This window comes from Dermacentor albipictus, chromosome 1 (assembly GCF_038994185.2).
Source record: "Dermacentor albipictus isolate Rhodes 1998 colony chromosome 1, USDA_Dalb.pri_finalv2, whole genome shotgun sequence".
Classification (NCBI taxonomy): Eukaryota; Metazoa; Arthropoda; class Arachnida; order Ixodida; family Ixodidae; genus Dermacentor; species Dermacentor albipictus.
The window spans coordinates 380,021,798-380,044,597 of NC_091821.1; the positions used below are offsets into that span (position 1 = coordinate 380,021,798).

Below are 22,800 nucleotides of genomic sequence, written 5' to 3' on the forward strand. Positions count from 1 at the left end.
AATAAACCAGTTTAAAGACCGGCTTAAACAAAACCAGCCAAGCCTCATAAACGGTTAAATTGCTCCGTTTAGTAACAGTTGAGCCTCGCGGTATGTTCAGTTTCTGTTCATGTTATTATGCAAATTCGGTCAAACTGAACCTACTGTCAAGCCCCCCCCCCCCCCCCCCCATCTCGATGACTTCATCTGTTCATTGCTAGCATTTGGAAATTCAAATTTTCCTGTTTGTAATAACTGAAGTTCATTGGTCTCAGTTATTCAGAACTTCTGTCATTATTATATTTAAACTGAACAAGCTCGAGGGATAGAGAAAGTGGAAAAGAATATTAAATGCATAAAGCAGCATAAAACTACAAGCAGCCAACCATAACAGGCAGAACAGTTTTCAGAGAAGAGGTGGGGCTTGACAGGACACAAGACGGGAACGGACGGTCCAACCATTTAGACCGAATCGCCAAAGCATAGCCGCTGAGTCCCGGAGACGGGTGACAAGCCTGTCTTACCTGATCCTATTTTACTTCTGCATAATACACAATTCTTGCAATTCCGCGTACGAGGTTCTGTGCCATATTACGAAGAACCGCACGTAATAGAAATTTATTCTTCACACAAGGTTCAAGATAGTAAAAAAAAAAGATATAATAACAGGCAGAAATCCCGCTTCTTTGTTCGTCGCCGTTATTCGCCCTTCTGACATCACTTCTTGACTTCTTCGGGAGGCAAAAGTACTATTTTGCCCACATTTCTTCTCTCCACTATTTGTTCCATACCCTTGGCAACCTGTTTAAAATAAAAAAGGCAACATTTAGTTTAGAATTACGGCTGCCTAAAAAAAGTCGCAGTTTCGTCGGAAAGGCGAAGCATTGATAGTGACAGCACTGTTTTAGACAACTACATGAAGCACGTAGTTTTATCGGCTGGACAAAATGCAGTAAACATTCGCTTACTTATTAAATTAACAAGCATGGTGTCATGCCCGCACAGGCAGACATGAACAGATCTCGCTCGATGACCGCGAAAACTGCTTCAACGCTGGCGTGATGAAGATCGCCGGAAGCGAGTGGCGTCTCCGAAATTGGAGGTTACGCTGTCTCCAACACCGGATGCGCGAGAAGACAGCGCACATGTAACCAACAGCCATCTCGGCTCGGCCAGTCTTTGCACTCACCTCCAAGATAGTGCGCGCGGGCCACGTATGCGCTTAGTCACGCCATGCGCAGCCACGGCCGGGCTGAATGAGACGCGCGCTCGCCTGGCCCCTTGGCACACGTTTGATCCCGTTACCGCGTGCTCACAACGTTCTGCTCCAACGTACGTAACCAGCTTCTGCCTCGTGATTTCACGACACGTACACCTCCTGGGAAACGAAACTGGTGCACAGAAAAGCTATCATAGCAAGTTATACTAAATTATATAGGGCGCTCTGAGACTTGCCATGATTTCTAGGATTTCGGGGCCTAAGACCTTAATGTAGCTACACAAAGTCGAAAATATCGTGTCATCACTCGTTTAGTAGGTGTTGAATACGTTTGTCTGGCTATACGCATATCATGTACTCTAGATGACCAGGGTGATGCATGAAATGACGCGCTCATCGTAACAAGCACGAGTACACGCGACAACAGGCAACTGAAGTGTCTGGTTCAGGCCATGGTCGCGGTAAATTCTAGGAAAGCAGGTTATCGAATGACCCAGAGACATCGATGTGACCTTATAGTACTTCAAGCGGTACTAGACAGCGAGAGATGACAAAAAAAAAAAAGGAGGTGAGGTACCTCGGCAAAGGGCCACTCGGAGTCGATGCGCGGCTTGATCTTTCCCTGTTCGTAAAGCTCGGTGAGGTGCTGCATGACTTCGAGCACGCGCTGGGGCTCCCTCCCGGAGACCGTGGCGAGGTTGAAGCCGCACACGGCGTGGCTGTCCTTGGACAGGTGGTACACGTTCACCAGCTTGGTCTGCCACCACGTCTTGAACGCATTCCACGGCCGGTAGTACTGGCCCCACACCATGCTGCTCACGCCTGCGATCGGCACACGCGCAACAGCGTGCGCGCGCAGTGAGCATAGCTAGTCTGAATCAAGGGCCGAACAGAACAGAGCTACCCGTAGCTGTGCCGGTACTGTTTATTACGGGGTTAAAGCCTAGGAAAACATGCAATGGTATACAGCCGGTTATCACAAGATGAATCAATAATGAAACCTCATCAAGGTCGTAACCACGTGCTGAAGGGGGAGGGTTAGGCGGTTCTGACTCCCCCCCCCCCCCCTCTGAAATTATCGCTGCGGCGATACACTGTTTAGCGCAACTTGCATGCAGGGTGCCCCAGTTAACGTTAGCTAAGCTCTTAAAAATAAAATATGGGATATACGAGGACGCAACCAATGGTATTCTGTCAGCAGTGACGTACCGCACCAGGAGGTTTTTTTTTTTTTTCATAAGTTAACTATCGATAATTAGATGAGAATATTAATGAACTTTCTAATTACTGGATTGATGGTGCAAGTGTTGATATCAATGTAATAATTGTTTTAAAACACCCGATTCAGTTGTTTTCAGTGCGCTATGTGTCGCCTAATTATTTTTTCCGCGTTATAAAGAAAATGCGTGAAATACGAAAATAGCCGCATGATCACGCGTCCGCACGCCGCGACACCCAGACGTTACTTGGAAGAAATAGAGAGCTTTAGAATAGGGCCCCCAAAAGTTTGGGTTCCCGAAGAGCTTAGCGGGTGTTAGCGTTGGGACACGCAGGAGTGAAGAGCTTTAGAATAGGGCTTCGCGTCTGAGGGAGGGGGGGAGGGAGGGAGGGAGGGAGGGAGGGAGGGAGGGAGGGAGGGAGGGAGGGAGGGAGGGATGGATGGATGGATGGATGGATGGATGGATGGATGGATGGATGGATGGATGGATGGACGGATGGATGGACGGACGGACGGACGGACGGACGGACGGACGGACGGACGGATGGACGGACGGATGGATGGATGGACGGATGGACGGATGGATGGATGGATGGATGGATGGATGTTATGAGCGTCCCCTTTGGAACGAGGCGGTGGGTTGCGCCACCAACCTCTTGCTATTATACTGCCTAATGTCCTACTTAGGTTAAACGAGAAAAACAGAAAAACACTATGAACTCTCACAACCAAATTGCGAACTTTGCTTTTGTACGTCTCCGCTTTTTGTCGTTTCCCCATTTTTCTTCCACCAATCCTCGAACCGCCTCTTACTAATCCCTATTTCGGACATCTTTACATTTCCACTGCTCTCGCTGAACCCAAGGGCTTCAAGGAGCCCAGTGGTGCCTAAATCGACCGCTGGGCAGACGTCTTCACATTCTAATAAAACGTGTTCCATAGTTGATGATGATGATGGTGATGATGATGCCCTTGGTGAGTTTGGCGCATACCACTTACGGAGATTGGCCAAGAGTCGGGCAGACATTGCTTATGTGTTCAGGTAATGAATTTAAGAATCCATAGCTTTGTTGCCTAAACTTAAGCGAGGAAAATTCAAAACGGTTCAGTAGACTGCCATTCAATCAAGAGAAAAAAGATTATATATAATATAAATGGGGGAAATAGTTTCCCTAGCTTTACCGCAGCAAGCACATGCTTGTTCTTCCTTCTTACATCTCGCTTTATAGGCGCGTGTTCTAAGGCACCCCGATCTCGCTTCGAAAAGTAATTACCTTCCCTTTGAGTTATCATAAATTGCTTCTTTCCTGATTTCGTTTTTATCTCTTAAGTAGTTACTCATGGCAGGTTTCTTTTCCATTGCCGCCACCCATTAGATTATTTCAGCATCTCTGACTTTCCGCTTGCGTTTGCGTTTGCAGTGCCACCACGGCGTCAAAGAAAATCTATTATACATACTAAAATAAGATATACCATTTTGATAAGAGTAATTTTGACATTCGTGTTTCCGCGTTTAGTTACGATTTAGAGGTTATTCTATTAGCAGCAAGCAATTAGTTGCGCTTAGTTTTGAGTAACCAAATTTACGTGCCTTCACCCAACATTATCAGATGTTTGGGCATTAATAATGTTGCCTTCACCAGCCAAGTTAGGCAGTGTTAGGCCTACGAGCCATGAAATCGACAATCGAATTCGGAATCAGCGGCGCCTAATGGATCAGTATTCATATGAGAGACTAGTTGAGAGAAAGCGGAAATCGCACTCACTTCGCCTAGCTTGCGAACTTCACGCGTTACCACGAATTGGGCCCAGTTCTCTGCTAGGTTAGAGCCGTCGCTTCGATGGGTGCCGCCATGTTTGTTGATGCAAAGCTTTTGGGGCTCCCGCTAGATCAGTGAAGCCACGACCAGTGAAACAGCGTGCCCGGCGCAAAACCCAAACGCAGTTTAGGTCTCGCGCATGCGCAGCGGCTTCGACGCCATTTCTTTGGGGCCCCAAACGTTTGGGGCTCCTAATTTAAAACTCTCCAACTCTGCTCAGTGCTTGGCTCGCCGGCCACGTGAAAAAAGCGTGGCATCGGAACTGCGAGCTCCCTCTTCCGCGAGAAGCGCAAAGCCAATGCAGTGAGTAGCGGCATTGATTTGGAGGAGAAAGGCATTGAGCAGAGTTAATACTCTGCTCGTCGGGAAAAATCTCTCTCATAGAGTGATTTTGCCCAGAATATCACGGCCCTGAACCTCATAACGAATGAAGAAATTCTGAAAAAGAAACAGAGTTTGACACACACACATGAGGAGAGAGAGAGAGAGAGAGAGAGAGAGAGAGATGGTTGACAGCTTCAGGTGCCAAGCCGCGATTCCTGCAGGGAAGAAGGAATGGCGTCTCTCAGTTTCCTCTATGCAACCTTCTGTGTCACTCAACAGCTTCACCTACAGCAACGCGTTATCGGATAAAACCGGTTGTCTCAGGTACTGCAATCCTCCTATATCCTGCAAGGTGATGAACCTTAATTGTTCACTTGCACCTTATAATTAGTTCCCTTTTACATTTCTTCCACCTGTGCACTCTGGACGGTACAAAATACACACAGGGTCGAATATGTCGGCTCACCCTGGAAGTACGCGAATGTACTTCTCGCACTCATTAGCACCCGTTGCAAAACGCTTGCGCTGACTAATCGATCACAGACTATCACTTCGCCAGAAGTTCAGCAAATACAGAAGGGCTGAAGAACCCTGGAGTCGCGCGCGGAGCACCGCAAGACACATCCGTCGAAAGGAAAATGTGAAGGCGCCAGTTCAACCATGAAGATACGGTTACCAGGTAGCTTTACGAAGCGAATCTTTTTGCATCACTCTATAGCTTATAAAACAGTATATGCGTACATGTTTATGAAATCGTGTACGATGCCTTCCCGTTGCGGAACGTATGTGTCGCATTCCCACGTAACCGACTAAGAGAAAACGAACGCTAACCAATATGGATGGCGCGTCCCATGGGCTTGAGCAGGGCCCTCGCGCGGGTAAACTCCCCGCCGGACAGGCAGTCCATGATGATATCCACGCCTGCAAAGGAACATTGCACGTCAATCTCGGGGAAACATATTTTAAAGGGAAAACTATATAAGAGAACACACATAAAGTGAAACCGCATCGGTAAATTACACTCCTATAAAAAAAAATAAAAGGAAAGACAGAAGGAAAGATCGGGCTTACCGTGACCGGAGGCTCTGTAAGCAAGAAGGGACACAAGAGCGAAAGCTGGCGTGGCGATGCCTGATCAACCTGACGCCCCGTTCAACTTCCCGCACTATAGTGCCTCGTGACGTCACGGATTGTCGACAAGGAAGGATTACACTGTGTCCTAAACGAACCAATGGCTCAACCCAGCGACTTGGGAATCATATCCTGTGCAGAAACAGCCCGAAAAACAGCGTGAACACGCGAAACTCGTTGGAATCTGTGACCCCGCGCTGACACATCAGCGCTAGGACTTGGACGCGAAATTCAAGAGGGCGAGCTCTGGCGTCCATTTGCTTCGCTGGTAAATAAACATTTCTCGCAAACAAATACAAACAGCTTTTTTAAAGTATATTTTATACCCACCTAAATTGGTTTATTGTTGCTTTTCAGCGTCCCTTTAACCTGTCAACGCGAAGTGTACCGTATTTTTGCGTGTTTAACCTGCCTTGCATGCATACAGCCCTCAATGTGGTATCCAAAATTCCGCTTCTCAGAACATATAGTTTGACCCACACAAAATGGCGGACGTCGTGCTATAGAAGATCGTGCTCACGCAACAGCGCCACCAACCTTGTCTCTATAGCTTCCTCACTCCATATTTGCTGTTTACACACGACCCGCGGCCGTGTTGTATGCACTGCAGTTTGGTGAGCGTGAGATCGGCTTAAACCTAAACACGTGGGAAAGCCTGCTTAGTCACTGAATTCTGTTACAAGCGAAAAAAAAAAGGGGGGAGGGGGAGGAGGAAGAGGAGGGTTCTGCGTTCTATCCCGGCACAAATAACCGGACACAACAACTAACAGTCAAACCCTTATTAAGCGACCCGTGCAACTACCATCACATAGCAGAGCTCCAAGAACAATGTTGTTTCGCCCGTTCTTATCTTTATCGTAGCTGCTTCCTGTTGAAGCACGTTGGGCATCCGTGGCGTTGCGCTCTGTACCGCATTGCCATGCTATGCGAATATACACAACAGGCGCGGAACAGCATACATACCATTAGGCTCCATCTTCCTCACTGCAGCGATGAAGTCCTCGGTATGGTAGTCTATAGGGTGGGTGACACCGTTCTGCTGTGTAAGGGAAAACTTGGACGCCGACGACGTCCCGTACACCGTCACGTCTTCCACTGTGTGACACAGCTGGGTAGCTGCCCAGCCCACGCCACCTTGTGGAGAAATACGCTCGGCATCAGAGGCTTGTGAACAGAAAGCCTTGAGCTACACAGAGCTACACAATGGTATAGGGTATATGCAGTGACGTCATCGAGGTCACCATATTGTAATACAGATCGCACGGCAAAAAGCTGCGCGTTATCTAGATTACCTTATCTCCAACAGCACTCTGGAAGCTGTGAATCGGACTACAATATGGCGTACGTGACGCTATAGGAGCACTTGCTACAACTTGCTCTCACGTCTTCGGCGTGCGCGCGTCCATTGCCACAACTCGCGGGCGACCACTACGCACTTGAACTACAATCGCATAAGGCGTACGAACGACGGTGCACCCACCTGCGGCTGACTGGACGAGCACCTTGTAACCCTTGCGGAGGCCCCCGTAGTCACAGATGGCGAGGTAGGCCGTGACGTAGTTGATGGGGAAGGCAGCGGCTTCACTGTAGCTCATGCCGTTCGGGACGGCAAAGCAGTTCCGCTCGGGCACTGCGGCCAGGCTCGTCCACAGGCCGTAAGTGAAGCACCAGCACATCACGCGGTCACCCTCCTGCGCCGGTCACACTAAGCATTGCTCAAGGCCAACATTTCTCGAGGAGCACGCACCCTTCGAAATGCTGACGACAGTAGCCTACTAGATCCAGTCTTTTGCGCACATTGGAGAACGTTCTTTTGTGTGATTTGCGGTAAGCTGAATTTAGGCGAAGCGGGGCACGTTAGCGGGGAGCAGGACTAAGTTAACGTTAGGCGCAGCATATAGACGTGTGAAATCGATAGCTCTATACAGGGTGTCCCACATATCTTGAGCTAAGAATTTAAAGATGAAAGGCGCGTCGGGGGCGAATTGAACCGAACCAATATTATTCCCAATAGCCTATAGTAACCTAGACAATGTTTGTTTTCCCCATAAATCACTAATTAATTAAGTTTAATTACCCAACTTGTTATTATTGGCTGAGGACCCCAAGTATGAAATGCGCAGGTTTGTAGAGCATCTTCAGAAACCACTGATCGAGGCCACGTGACAGAGCGCTTGCGCATTGGTATCGTGCTGCTCTCAAGCGTGCGTTCGGTGAACAAGGTCATAATTAAATTCTTGGCTCAAGTTATGAGGGACACCCTGTATAATGCTTCGCTGATGAGCTCAACAACAAGCTGTACGTCCTTTGTCGAAAGTACCCAAGTATTCAAGTCCAGCATAAATATGTTGACGCTTGCTTTCTGATGTTTCCGCTGTTTCGTTTTACAGGCTGCACTCTGCATATGGAAGGTTAGACGGGAGGTAGTTCCGTGATAACGTCCATGATCGGAGTTGGCGGCGCACCAAGACGGAAGGAACAACTGAAACACGCAGAGGAGGACAGAAGGAGAAAGAGGAGAGAGCAGAACGCGCAGGCGCGCGAAGCTGGCGTTTAATTTCCCAGCGTGTTCCATAGATCGGTGCCACTTGCTAGAGAAGGAGAAAGACAGGTCGAGGTTAGTAGAGGAAGAGGGCAAGCACAGCTGGCGGTGCATCCTCCCTCCATGTGGTGCAGTTCCTAGTTCTGCCGTTGGGCTAACGCATGCGCACACAGAAGGTCCGTGGAAATCGGCAGGCCTCAGCGGAAATGCGGCGACGACGGCCTATGAAAGGGGAAGCTCCAATTGGAGCACAATTTGAGGACTTCACCAGAGGATGGCGGAAGAGAAGTACAGTGAAGCGAAACGAGTTGAGGATCGGGAGCGAAAATGAAAGGAGACACAAGACCATGGAGGAGCCTCAACAATCTAACATGTGCAAGGAAGCCAAGAAAAATTCGTCGAGCTTTACATACGGGGGCACAGGCTGTCACCTTCAGGTAGCTTGTGCGATAGTTCGAAAAAGAATCAAGGGTTTTTCTGTTGTTCTGCCAATATACTTTATACTTAATATCCTCACACAATTATTCTTTATGTAATACTTAGATAACTGATTATTCATATTTGTAACAGTAGACACTTTAAATCCCATTTGCAAGATACTTATCTCATTTCACTTCAACTTATAAAAAAATTGTAACAGTTTTTTCACCGCCCGATTCTTGGCCCATCCCCAATTGTGGATGGGCCAAGAATCAAGGTACGTGCCATGTTTTGAAAGCACAACAAGAAAAAGGATAGTAGGAAAGGAGAAGTTTACTTCTCTTTTCCAACAGCCTCCTTTCCTACCATCTACGAGGACCACATAGTCCTCGTGTGCGTCGTGTCCTGGCTGTGCCTTTCGCTGTCTGGTCGTGAGACCACCTTTTTTACACGCAAGAAACGTGGTTTTCACCCCAGATTCCCAAGCAAGACTGGCCCTCAACTGTTATACGTACAGAACATTTTAGTTTCCGCATATCTATACACTCTACTATAGTAATGCGTTGCCGTGGTAATATGTATTATTACATACATTCCCTGCCATAAAAAATTACAACCCTTCCCACTGAAGCCTGCGTCATATAATGTTACCATTCTTATTTGAAGCTATGAGCATGCATGTTATATGACGAATACGGCGTTCCTCGTCGAAGCGCAGAAGTAAAGGCACTGAGTTTCTGTTCTCCGGCGGAATAGCTCAGGTGACGGCCCGCGACCCGCACTATTTCTCTCTCTCTCTCTCTCTCTAGCTGAACTGGGGTTAGCGTGCCCGTGCATATTAGGAGGACTCCGGATTGACAACGCCACTGACACCTGAAGAGTTTTCTGTTTAATTGCGTCCTCAATATGTACCTTGAAGCGGGTGACGGCGCTGCCGACTCGGATGACGTCGCCGGCGGCCTCCATGCCCATGACAAATGGCGGCCGCTTGTGTGCGTGCACGTACAGGCCCAGCCGCACGTAGTTGTCGGCGAAGTTGGCGCCGCACGCCCGCACGCGCACCAGCAGCTCGTCGTCGAGCAGCGGAGGCACGGCGACCGCGGCCTCGCGCACCGCCAGCTTGTCGTAGCCGCCGAAGCCGGTCAGCACGATCTCGGAGCGCATGCTCGGCTCGCTCATGGCCGCTCGCTGTGTCTGTACGAGCTCACTCGACCTGCAGCGAACGGCACGTCAATTAGGCTGGGTGAAGGCGTCGGTAGTGTTTTACTAAAGCAGTATAGGGGAGGCGATACCTTGTTCGAACAGCGCGCTAGCGTACGAGGAAATTGGTTTTGGGAAGTGACCGCAAGGAACACGCGAAGGAAAGGACAACACGAAACGACACGAAAAGGACAACCGCTTCGTGTTGTCCCTTTCTTCGAGTATCGTCTGTTCCTTGCACTTAGTTCCCAAAATCATGAATTACCAACTGGCCTAAACCCACACTCTGCTAAAAAATTGGTAATGAGGAAGTCTCAGTGCCATGACTATACGGCGGGCTTGGTCATGACTTGGTCATGGCTGGAGGCCGCATGTTTAGGCACTAAGAAATCCCGTTTTAGGCGCCTATAAAAGGCAGCAAAGCTGTCCTATATAGACGTCAAATACTGTCTTTGAGGCGTGTACATATGCTCAATTGACAACGTCCGCTGTGTATCTGAGGATAAATTATGATTGTCTAAGGAACACAGCGCACCAAACGCGTGTTTTGTGCAATTCACTTTATCTTCTCGAGAGAATGGAATGAGGCAAGTTGCGTAGGTTACAACATTTATATGAAATTGATTAGGCACTACGAGAAAAATCGTGAAAGCAGTAACGAACAAGCGCCATCTCAAGGCACCTATACTTGTACTTCGGGAATTTCGATGATCCAACACCCTCTGGAATACCAGAATAAGTTCGCCGGTAGTCGGAACATTTTGCAGTTCTTTCAGTACCGATCGGTACTGAAAAAAAAACTGTAAAAAAAAGCTCCAGAATGTTCACCGGTCAGATTATTTTACAGTTCTTTCAGTACCGATGAGTACTAAAGAACTAAGAAAACACGGTATTTTTGCCCGAGACACATTGAAGTTCCGAACTAACCCCACCATTATTTCAGGCTGAAAAAAGTATAAAACAGTATTTGAGTAAAACTTAATAGTATAGTAATTAATTTGATTTGCTGAAGTATCCACAACTGGAAATCTCGTTCCAGCGTGTCAAAAATACTACCACATATAACGGCTTTGCGTTATGTTTATCCAGCGCCTTGAGTTCAGAAATTGAATGTTGTTGTGGGCGTAAAGGGACACTAATTGGTATAATGGTCATATAGTTGAATAAAGCGATGTGACTCTGAATGAGCGTTGCCCAATTTAGCGCAAACATTTCTACCATGAGACTACATGTCACACCATTACATGCCGCGAGGCAATCATCGACATGAGACGTGACAGTTGCGACGCTCATAATGTCAGCACAAGATGGGAAATGCGACACGGGCAATGACATCATATGAACGCATGCCAACTCGCACTTTCTCTTGCTGAGCGATCCTCTCCACGCATAATGCGCTCGTGCGTACAGATGTCCTAATTCACGAACGCGCAACAACGTGTTATACAAGCCTTCGACTCCGTCGCTCTATATATATATACTTCGAGGCTTTGAAACCAGCGACATCCAGCGTGTCACGAACGGAAGAATTTGGTAGCGCTTCACTTTTCGCAGCGCCAACAAGTGTTAACTGGAGCATCAATGCACTTCGCCGCACTTTGAGGGCGTATTCCTTGAAGTTGCGCGCGCTTATGCACGGGATTTTTACTACGCGAATAACTTTTTTCTTTTTTTTCTTCTTTTTTTTCCTGCTCGGCTTGAATTCTGCAATAGCGATCGACATGTATTCTAATGTGGGAAATTGCAAGTTCCATTAGGGTAACTGTTGATTAGCTAACGTACCACCGTGATTTTCTGCGCAGGTCAGCTTCTTCAAGCAATCCAGCTAGATGTGGCAGAACGTACTTTTCTGTCTTTCCACACACACATAAAAAAAGAAAGAAAAATAAATAAATAATAGTAACCATGTAGGCAAGCTTTTCAGATATCAACTTCATGACTGCGACATGCTTGATGCCCACAGTGACAACATGTGAGCTTTTAATTGACACAGCGGTCGCGGGATCGAATCCCGGCCACGGCGGCCGCATTTCGATGGGGGCGAAATGCGAAAACACCCGTGTACTTGCATTTAGGTGCACGTTAAAAAACCCGAGGTGGTCAAAATTTCCGGAGTCCTCCACTACGGCGTGCCTCATAATCAGAAAGTGGTTTTGGCACGTAAAACCCCATAATTAATTAATTAATTGACACAGCCTTGAACAACTGGTTTGCTTGAATTTTCCACGACAAAACGCGAACACACCACGCGCATCTATAGGGCTAAGCCTCTTACCTCTTCAATGGGACACCGGTAATGATGAGGGGGCTCGCATTTCTCTGGCAACGCCGGTTCCTCGTTTATTGCGGAGGAGTTGTGACCGGCAGACATAGGAACGCTCATATCGCTACAGCTAGCACTTGCCACCGCGCGCGTGAATAATTGATCGTTACGGTTGCCACCATAACATTACCTCACAAAAGGCACAGCTGCTCGTATAATGGATATAAACGTCTCTCGCTTCACGTTTTCTACTTGAACAGTAATGGCTAGCATTAGCACGACTAATACCCATGATTCAAAGAGGAGTTGAGTTAGAGACGATATATATACAGGGTGTTTCAGCGAACACTTTCAAAAATCTTTAAAGGTTGCCTGTGGCAGATATCACAATTCTAGTTCATGAGCTGGTCTACTCGAAGCGGCTGACAATACTTGCACAAAAAATTTAGATCCAGAATAGACTAATTCACACGAATTCACTAATTAACTTTTAGCTAATTATCCTATGACCCATTTTGCAATTTACAAATTCTAGCCGTGGAGCTCGCAAGGCGGATCCATTTGAAACGAATTTTCAAGACGACACCAGTCTCGAGATATAAATTCCCGAACTTTGCGGATAAATGCATTGGCGTTCCAGTTAATTTGTTAACAAATCGTCGTTTCAAGCACTGAAGCACACAAGTAACTGGAACGCCAATGCATTTCTCCACAATGTTCGGGAACTTATATCTCGAAACTGGTGTCGTCCTGGGAATTCGTTTTAAGTCAATCCGCCTTGCGAAGTCCACAGCTACAATTTGTAAATTGCAAAATGGATCATTAGATAATTAGCTAAAAGTTAATCAGTGACTTATTGTTAATTAGTCGATTTTGCATTTCAATTTTTGTGCAAGTAGTGTCCGCCGCTTCGAGTAGACCGGCTCATAGACTATAATTGAGCTATCTGCCACAGGCAACCTTTAAAATTTTTTGAAAGTGTTCGCTGAAACACACTGTATATGCGCTGTTTCAAGGAATCTGACATTCGCGCTTTAACTGTGGTTTAATACCGATTATTTCAGAGTCCCCCCGAACTGTGGGTCGCGCCAGAATGAGCACGCGGCCGCGAGGCTTGAGAACTAGACTTTGTTTGGCGTCGATGGAGGGCAAACTATACGGTTCCAAGCATGAAACGGAGCCTAGAAATGGAAAGCACGATGTCCAAACTTCACCTTCGTTTGAGAAACTCTGCGTCAGCAAGAAAGCCAGTTCTTTCTCATACATGTTGTCAAGCCAACCCAAAAATGTCGCTATAAAAATTTCCAAAACGATATTTCCGATCCGCGTATAGTGCTCATTTGCTCCTACTGAATATCTCGTGGCATTTGTAACTTAAATTACTGCTCACAGCAGAATGTCACATTTATTTAAACTTTTGTCTCGACTTGCAAAATTAAAGAATTTTTGTTCACAACACAGGGCTCTGCGATGACGAAGAAGACACAGGAGCACGGTGAGCCAGTGACAGAGGGCAAGCAAACAAGCAAAACTAATTATTCTTAGCTGATCCTCTAAGACCTTTATTTTCTTGAAACCTCTTATATCGCCCTATTCATGGCCGATCCCGTAAAGTGGGTTGCGCCATTTCACCCAGGACAGCCAACACCAAAGGTCTGTTCCACTGCAGTTACTAAGGCCGTCATCATCTGCAGCAATCAAGCACATCACACAAATTACGTAGCGATGCGTTCAGCCTTTGCCATGTACATGTACATTACATGTACATGTTGTATTCAAAACGTGGTGAATACAAACATAAATGATAAATCGCGATGTTGTACTAGCGGCAGCCAAGTTGTAAAACGTATTTATTTATTTACTTATTTATTTATTTGTTCCATTGCTTATGCTGCGCGTTTCAAGTTTAACAAAAGGCCGAAATATAGTATAAATTACTGCTTACAATTCCTCGTTTTCTGTTGTCTTGAAGGCTTGACTGGATGCGACCTACGAGGTGATGCTTGTTTATTTCGGGCAGCTTGCCCTACGGCATATATGTGTACATAAATAAATACAGTGTGTTCGTAAAGTAATGGTGCACTTTTGACCGGTTGCATGAAATCAACCAAACAAGATGGAAACGTAAATTTTCACCAAATAAAAGGAAAGCTCTCCGAAGTATACGGACATCTAAATTATATTCAAGTTCTTCCCACACATGGTTGACAAAGTCTGGTGTAACAGAGTGAATAACGTCTGTGATTCTCTGTTTTAAATTCCTTGTACACGCGACGATATTCACATTGCCCTTTGGTCACGGATTCGAACTTAGCAAGCCCACAGAACACACTGAACGTTCCTCCGTACCGTCCACGTCTCGACTGGCGTGGGCTGATCCGCTGCTGCGCAGTTCGTGGTGCTGCGTCATCACCTGTGTGCGCACGCCCTTGCCCATCATACTACGAAAACTTTGAGAGCTTCGCTTTCATTTGGTGAAGATTTCACATTTCTGTCTTGTATCGTTGATTTCCTGTGGCCGGTCAAAAGCGCACCATGACTTCACGGACACACTGTATAAGCGTGGATGCAGTATATATACACGCAGAAATTGCAGTAGTGGCTTAGCGAAATTATCGTCCGCAAGCCAAGCCTATAACAGTCTGCCTGATATATAAGGAGTTTCGCAGCTCTTAGCAAATGTTCTCGAGTATGCCTCATATCTGGGCAGAGCCAGAACAGATGATGAATGTCCGCTGAAGAAACTGGAGCAGCTTACTTTGTACAGTTCATTGCGCCTTCAGGAGTTGGACCACAGGCCCAGGTGACGGAAGTTGTAAGGGCAGCCCCAGCCTGTATTCTCCGAAAAGAGACTTCTTCCACCCGAGAAAGACTACGGCGAAGGGAGTAGACACAATGAAGGATTGAGGCACGTGCGTGTGAGGCCTCCGCGGAATGGGGCCTCCCTGGCCCCATTCTCCGTCTGAGCTTGACCGGGGTTGTGCGACCTTGCGCTAAGCAGGAATACCCCATCTGCTACGTAGAAACCGCGAAACGTCGCCGAATAGGGCTTATTCTGTATGAACCAATAAGAAACTGGTGGTGACGTTCAGCCTAGGACCCTACCGCAGGTTTAATCCACAGCAGAACTCCAGTGAACGACCAGAAACAGAGGGTATAGAGGCTGTTATACACATCAAAGAGAAAAAGAAAAATCCGTTCCAATGCACACGTTGGAATCTGTATATATGCGATGCGGTTAATGAAATGCTATGCAACTGAATGGGATGCACACAGTAATGTCATGGAATGTTTGCTTGTGCACTACACGGTATTGTGGGTGGAGGTTATTATTGAATTTCAAGGTTGCCAATAGATCATAGGAGTGCAACTACCCCCAGCCCCTCTACCCCCTGAAACACAGCCGAATACACACGTGCAGGCAGGCCACCGGCAACACAGGAAAGGCTGAAGACATGAGATAAATAAGAATAATTTTATTACAGAAGTAGGCATTCACCGCTAGCAGTGGCTCCTAGTCACGAAAAACACACAGCTAACTAGACTAATAGAAGCTACAGCTGCTCAGTGTCAGAGTCCTCACTATGTTTTAGCCTCTCCAGATATTGCCTTTTCAGTTCACGCAATTTTTCGTTCTTCCGGTCAAGTTTTCGCCGTTTGTCCATCTTTATTCGCAGCTTCTGCGCCGAGACGCTCATGTCTCCGTTGAGGTGATCGTCCAGTTTTTCCAAAAGCATCTTCCTCGCCATCTTCCGGTTCTCGTGGAGCAGACGGCTCTCATGGCACCGGACCACAATGCCTGTCGGAACAAAACAACGGTCAGCACTGTAAGGGAAAGAAATACGGGATGCTGACGTCCACCAACGACATTCTAGATTACGCATAACGCAACCAGTTACAGCTCTTTCTGACGTCCCTTTTCCACCCAAGAGAACTTTCATATAATGATGTGTCCTTTCGTGATGGAAAGAGAGAAGGAAGGAAAGGCAGGGTTGTTAACTAGGTGCCCTTCAAACATTAAATACTGTGTTTTAGCCTGCCAGCGGGTAGCGGCATCTTGTGACGCTTTGTTTACTCACAACGCACTTGGAACACATTGTGTCACGTAAGCGTTCTTGTGGGAAAATAAAGGAGTCATTATACCTTAACTATAATGTAGCTGCCGACGTCTTTACGCCAGAATCCAGCATCCCACACTGTTCCCGCAGGAAAAAAATACCCTAATGACCATGTTGCCTTTATGTCAGTACTGTAAGCTATGGTAAAACTAAAAAAAAATAATTATGGTGTTTTACGTGCCAAAACCACGATCTGATTATGAAGCACGCCGTAGAGGGAGACTCCGGATTAATTTTGACTACGTGTGGTTTTTTAACGTGCAATTAAACCTACACGGGTGCTTCTGCATTTCGCACGTATCGAAATGCGGCCGCCGTGACCGGGATTCGATCCCGCGACCTCGTGCTTAGCATGCGCAACACCAAAGTCACTAAGCAACCACGGCGGGTGGTGATAGAACTCATGCAGCGTCAAAAGATGACGCCACCACCGCGATGCTCGCGCAACCGTCTCCGGTATTCCGTAGATAGTAGAGTTTTAGCTTGTGCGTAGATGTGTTACCGTTCGCGGAATACTGGGTTACCGGAGAAGTGTACGGCAGCAACAATGCTGGTAGCGACACTTTGTGACGTAGAGTTTAACCAGAGAGCACACAAAGCTTATACAGCTGTGACATACCGTATTTTACTTAACTGCTCGTGTAAGCTCTTCGTAGCGATATAAGCGTTAACGTGCAGTCCTTTTATGATAATCTTTCGACAAGAATAGTCACGCTGCACAAAAACGCTTCAAACGCATCGTAGTTGGAAAAAATGACAAGATGACGCTACCATGCAGCTTTGCAACTGCCGTTCACGGCTCCAGTAACCAGGTGTCGCTACACGGTAAGAAGTATAGGGATAAGCAAAAACTTTACACATCAGAATGCCGCAACCGGTACCGTCATTTGATCCCACAGTCTAGCGCTCCCGGCAGGAGAACGCCACATCCATTCATCCGTCGAGGCGAGTTCCAAGCGAAGCAGCGAGGAATTATATGAACTGTTACGGTGGCATTCTCGACCAACTAACCACTAGGAAAGCTGGAAAACTGAGTTACGTCGACGGGTAAAAGAGAGAGAGATAGAAGAAATTACCGCCCAAGAACTCCGTACCGATGGTTAACCAGCGAAGCTGAAACGCGCGGCCCCGGTGTTTATCACTGGGTTAATCCCGACGGTTCATTAAACGACGGCTTGGTAGGCTGCCGGGTCGTCGGTACGCAGATGCTGCTTGCGCTCGGCTGCACGAGCCTGTTCTTGTGCCCGGACTGCAGCATCGGCACGGCGTAGACGCGTCCATTCCCGGGTGTGCTCGCGGCGTTGCTGATCGAAAGCTGCCTGCTTCTCAGGAGTACCTGTGACCCGTGGCATACCCATTTCGGAGCCGGAGAGAAACTGCTGCGCGCGCGCTCGGCTGCGACGGAGAGCAACGTCAATACTGGCGCTGCTAATCCAACACCACGGAGATAGCACAAGCCTTTTTCACTCCGATCCATGACGTCATGTTACCTGGCCCGACTGCCATAGAATCTAATGGGGTTGCTCCCGAGTAGGCAACAGTGATTAAAAAAAAGATTTAAATTATATTATAGGGTTTTACGTGTCAAAACCACGTTCTGATTATGAGGCATGCCGTAGTGGGGGACTCCGGAAATTTGGACTACCTGGGGTTCTTTAACGTGCACCTAAATCTAAGTAAATCTAAGTACAAGGGTGTTTTCGCATTTCGCCTCCATCAAAATGCGGCCGCCGTGGCCGGGATTCGATCCCACGACCTCGTGCCCAGCAGCCTTTGACGTCACCGCTTTCATCACGTCAGCCTTGTCGATGGAAATTTCAGGCCAGGGAGCGTGACGCCATGGGTCGGAGTAGACAGGCCTTATGCTATGCAGGTGGTGTTGGCTAATCTCGCGCCTGTCTCTTTCTTTCTTTTTCTTAATTTTTTTTTGCGCATGCGCAAGGGGTTGCGCCGGAAGAGTTTTCGGCGTACAGGCGACCGACAGACGGACGGACGAACCAGCTAGCCATATACAGCTTCGCTGCAAAAATTCACCGACGATTACGATACTCCCTAACGCGAAATTAAGCGTAGCTCTATACGTGTTTTCATTTCACGATACAATGAGGCATCGGACCGATTACCGCACCGACTGGCAAAGCCGCGACGCGCCGCGCTAGTGACCCTTTCCGCGGAGCGGTTTATTCTAGAGAAACGAGATGGCGCTTTCAGCGGCGCGCCGCACGTCGCCTACAGCGCACAAATACGAAACCATTAATGCTTCCACCTTGCTTCTGTGCGTTAAGCTGTCGGAAATGCAACTGAGTTTTCGCTAATGCACTGTGCTCCAATCATCCTGGATTGAATCATGTGGCTCGAAGACGTGTGTTGTAGTTGGCTGCCAAAATAGTGACTGGCATATTAAGGAATGGAATTAATCTGTGGAGCCAAGTTCGCGGACCATTGCTGTGACTGTGTGTACGTGTTACCGGCGCTTTCTTCGAGGATACAGAAATTTGCTCATCCGCCAGCGTTGTATCGCTAACCTTCAAAGGAAGTGCTTCAGCCGCCCCGGAACGTCGGCAACAGTGAGTACCACTCGTTAAACAATGACTGACAACGGGAATAGCACCGCTTCCTGTCATAGTACGTTTCGCGCACAGTATCTACACACATCTATCCCAACTAGAAGAGTCTGTTGCTGGGCCTGTTGGTACATACTTTTAGCAACGATGGAAACCAGCCTTTAAGACGCAAACACCAGGAGAGAAGCAGACAGACACACGGTCCCGGCGTGTCTGTCGGCTTCTCTCCTGGTGTTTGCGTCTTAAAGGCTGGATTCCATCGTTGCTAAAAATACGCCAACTCGTACGGAATCTTACGCCCACGCTATTGCCAACGTGTCAATAAGTGAATGACGCACACTTGAATATATACGCACAATAAATGACGGACCACACCGATGGCGCACGAATGGTCGAAGCCGAACGTTTCGTGACCACAATAGTAAGCTAGTTACTAGCGATAATACATCTTTACCGCAAAGGTTTACAATGTACAAAACGGCTACGTTTCAAGCCTTGCGCGCAGCAAGAACAAATCTATCGAAACTGATCACACCCGCGAGCGATTAGGCAGAAATAAACAGATAGTGACCGCATAAAGGAAATTTCATGAGTCAAATGTGACAGGCCGCTGCTTCAAAATATTTGCGAAATAAAGAATGAAGAGCAAAACACTAATACTGATTCAATTCACGAACGGAAAGTTTGGCCAGCTTGGAATAGATATTTAGCCTCGCTTTTAAAACAACCACGATATACGCTGCTCGCGCCGTTTGGACACAGCGTAATCAGCTTCCAAAGAGCTTTTGCAGGTTTTCTGTAGCTGTGGCCAAACTTCGTGTCGTCCACCCAGTCACCGTCTACGAGATCCCCCGAAACAGAAGTTTGCACCAATCAGATAGCCTCTGTTTAGTTATTTCTATCTGTTCAAAGTCTATTTTACTTTCACTGTCTTTAAAACCCAAAGCTTTGAATAGTTCCCTCAACTGCAGGGTGAAGTTGTTTACAAGCAAGTATCGGGTGTTCAGCCGTTTCCTCCTCCCCTCTACACGCCCCGCACAACAAATCTATCTCCTGGTATCTGGCTCGGTACGTTTTAGTCCGCAGTACACCTGTCCTGGCTTCAAACAACAATGAGCTTCCCTTAGAGTTATCGTAAATATTTTCTTTAGCTACTTCTTGCTTAATCGTCCTGTATGTCTCTAATGCTGATTTGGTTTGCATCTGTTTTCCACATACCCCTCTCTGTCTCCTTAACCTTTTTCTTGACGGATGATTCCTTGCCTGTCACCCCCCACTGCTGCCCAAGTATTTGCTTGTCAATATTCTAGTTCGCTTCCTCCACCTTGTGTCAACATTCCTCGTGTATAAGTAACTGAAAACCTTTTTAGCCCACCGCATCTCCCCCATTTTTCTCAATCGCTCCTCAAATGCTACCTTGCTACTAGCCTCTCTGCCCTCGAAAGAAGACCATCCCAGATCCCCCTGCACCCCAAGATTTGGTGTCTTGCCATGCGCTCCCAGAGCGAGCCTACCCACACCACGTTGCCTAGTTTCCAACTGTTGCCGGGTCTCTGCTCTCATACATAGAACTGCATTGGCAAAAGTCAGGCCTGGAACCATTACCCCCTTCCATATCCCTCGTACTACCTCGTACCTATTGCAGTTCCATAGTGCCCTACTCTTCGTAATCGCTGCACTTCTGTTACATTTAGTCGTTAGATATTTTTCGTACACTGTCAGATACTCAATGCCATTATTTATCCACACCCCAAGGTACTTGTATTTATCGACTATCTCCAGCGTGGCCTCCTGTATCTTATGCTCGCCGCAAATGTTATCATTAAAAATCGTGACTGCTGACTTTTCTTTGCTAAACTTCAAGCCTAATCTGTCTCCTTCTGTACAACATATGTCCATCAAATCCTGGAGATCTTCTGCATTGTCAGCCATTAATACAATATCATCCGCGTAGATCAGTCCTGGTAATGACTGTTCAATCAATTTTCCTTGTTTGAAAAATGATAGGTTGAAGCCGAGTCCACTTTGCTGTATTTTTAACCTACAGGTTCGGGCTGTTCTGCTGGGGTTCGGTCTCACCATCGGGCACGCATTTTAAACTTTTTTTTTTAATGCGATCTATTCGGCAGAACAGTAGCAGTATTCAACAGCCGGCGTTCAGGCAAGTCTGGGAGGGTTTGTAAAGAAAGCTTCACTTTAATAATAATAATATTAATAATAATTTGTCTGAATGTACTGTCCACACACCATTGCCTAACGAATTATTCACATTTAGGTGCTGAAAGCTTGCCTTAAATCGAGGTTTTCTTGCTCCCCAGCCTTTTTGTGCATTTCACGACTCACAGCCGGAGAATCGGCACTATATATACGTTTCCTAAATTACCTTTTACACGGCAGCTTCTGTTAATACCGCTGATTCCGTTGCAGACCATCAACATAATGAGGGCTTGCTGCATATCCTATGCAAATTTCATAAGGCACCAATAATGAGTTCACCACACAGCTTGCATTACTTCAGCAGGAAGACTCAGTACTAATACCAAACATACTAAGAACTTTGATATCTCCATCAACTAAAGAAGACAAGGGAGTGAAAGACCAGTGAGTTTAAAAAGCTGCACAGCTGTGAGGAAATCAGGGTCTTAATATCACGTGATCCTTCCTTGTCACGTATAACGTTGGATGAGTGACAAGAAGTGATGACGTTGCAATCTTGCAAACAACGAAGTAATAATATGTACAAGTTGAACATCCAAAGGCTCTGCAGAGGAGAGAGTCCTACCTGTAGGAGTGTGGCAGAGCATCACGCAGTTGGACAGTTTGTTGACTGCCTGCCCCCCTGGACCACTGCCGTGGACGAACTGCTCGACGACGTCTTCTTCCTTCAAGACCGGCACTTTGGAGCGGTCGATTCTGTGGGCACATCTAGTGCACTCGATCGTGGCTGACGCCGTTGTGCGCGGGCAGTGTGCGCGAAGAATGACCAGCGTGAGCCTGCCCGCTGTCCCCACAAGTCCGGCTAACATCTCCTCATATCAGCCGCTTCCTTTCGAGGAATGATTTTCCTTTCTACAAAGAGGATGACGATATCACTAAACACCGCTCAAGTGTGGCAATCGATTGCTAGTAGAAGCATCAGACAGCATTTCGACTGTGCCTCTTGGCACGACCATCTCAAGACAGTAGCTGTTATTCAAAATTATTTGCCCTAAGAAAACATGCCTACTTCAATGTTCAAACTATACTAGTATTCTAGTTCACTACAGTTCAAACGCAGTTGTTTCGGGAATAATACGTGAACAGCCGTACTCGTGTCGTCACGCAAGAGTACGGCTATATATATATATATATATATATATATATATATATATATATATATATATATATATATATATATAGAATTTGAGTGGTGCTACAAGGTAAACAGAACAAGTATTTAATTTCGACAGTTTCGATCGGTGGACCGATCTTCGTCAGGGGAAGATCGGTCCACCGATCGAAACTGTCGAAATTAAATACTTGTTCTGTTTACCTTGTAGCACCACTCAAGTTCTTTACGTTTGAAAGGTAGCCTGAAGAAACCCTCTTTGCCTACTATATATATATATATATATATATATATATATATATATATATATATATATATATAAACATTCATGGTATTTGCAATGTGCACAACATAATGACCGCGGCAAGCGGGATGCTCTAAAATGTAAAAATAAGGGTACAGCTGTTGTCATCATGTTCACACACGTCGTTAGAACCAATCTCGCCAAGTTTTCTCAAAACAAAAGAATATACTTTCTACTCACGTTGAAGTAAAACTGACGTTCCTCTGGTTCCGTGAGCGTTTTTCGCGCTTCGAACTCTTCTCGGAGCCTCTTGAAGTAATAATTTTTATCAGACAACTCTAAACGGTGCCCGTAACGTACCAAACTTCGGTACAAGCTAAGGACCGCTTGCTTGCTGGGTGGCTGCGGCATCACCTAGAAATATAAGAT

General features: G+C 46.8%; 3 protein-coding genes across 5 annotated transcripts in view; 1 reads left to right on the top strand and 2 right to left on the bottom strand.

Annotated features, from left to right (window-relative positions):
- Positions 1–579: 579 nt before the first annotated feature.
- On the bottom strand, positions 580–22,749 carry LOC135900283 (synaptic vesicle membrane protein VAT-1 homolog). Of its 2 annotated transcripts, none has more exons than XM_065429729.2 (7): positions 22,612–22,749; positions 9,567–9,867; positions 7,173–7,383; positions 6,656–6,826; positions 5,393–5,482; positions 1,776–2,020; positions 580–780 (listed from the first exon to the last, which is right to left on the bottom strand). In XM_065429729.2, the coding sequence occupies exons 2-7, from the start codon at positions 9,831–9,833 to the stop codon at positions 697–699; spliced, it is 1,068 nt and encodes a 355-aa protein (XP_065285801.2). In that variant the 5' UTR covers positions 9,834–9,867; positions 22,612–22,749; the 3' UTR covers positions 580–696. The 2 variants fall into 2 exon arrangements, with proteins under 2 accessions (XP_065285801.2, XP_065285802.2); XM_065429730.2 differs by lacking the exon at positions 22,612–22,749 and adding an exon at positions 12,130–12,272.
- Positions 15,672–21,825, bottom strand: LOC135900243 (mitochondrial translation release factor in rescue). Its single transcript, XM_065429663.2, has 2 exons — positions 21,582–21,825; positions 15,672–15,916 (listed from the first exon to the last, which is right to left on the bottom strand). Exons 1-2 carry the CDS (start codon positions 21,823–21,825, stop codon positions 15,672–15,674), a joined length of 489 nt encoding a protein of 162 aa, XP_065285735.2.
- Positions 18,287–22,800, top strand: part of LOC135900282 (probable serine carboxypeptidase CPVL) — a 60,130-nt gene continuing 55,616 nt past the window's right edge. Inside the window, exon 1 of one of the 2 annotated variants that reach the window (XM_070531945.1) lies at positions 18,287–18,802. The gene's annotated coding sequence lies outside the window, so the exon portion shown is untranslated. The remainder of the gene's footprint in view (positions 18,803–22,800) is intronic. The other variant, XM_065429728.2, reaches the window with a different exon arrangement.

Coding starts and splice junctions, on each gene's coding strand:
- LOC135900283 (XM_065429729.2), bottom strand. CDS start 9,833: ATGAGCGAGCCGAGCATGCGCTCCGAGATCGTGCTGACCGGCTTCGGC. Junction 7,384..9,566: donor GCGCCGTCACCCGCTTCAAG/GTACATATTGAG, acceptor TGACCGGCGCAG/GAGGGTGACCGCGTGATGTG. Junction 781..1,775: donor CCGAGTGGCCCTTTGCCGAG/GTACCTCACCTC, acceptor TATTTTAAACAG/GTTGCCAAGGGTATGGAACA.
- LOC135900243 (XM_065429663.2), bottom strand. CDS start 21,825: ATGTTAGCCGGACTTGTGGGGACAGCGGGCAGGCTCACGCTGGTCATT. Junction 15,917..21,581: donor GCTCTGCCACACTCCTACAG/GTAGGACTCTCT, acceptor TTGTTCCGACAG/GCATTGTGGTCCGGTGCCAT.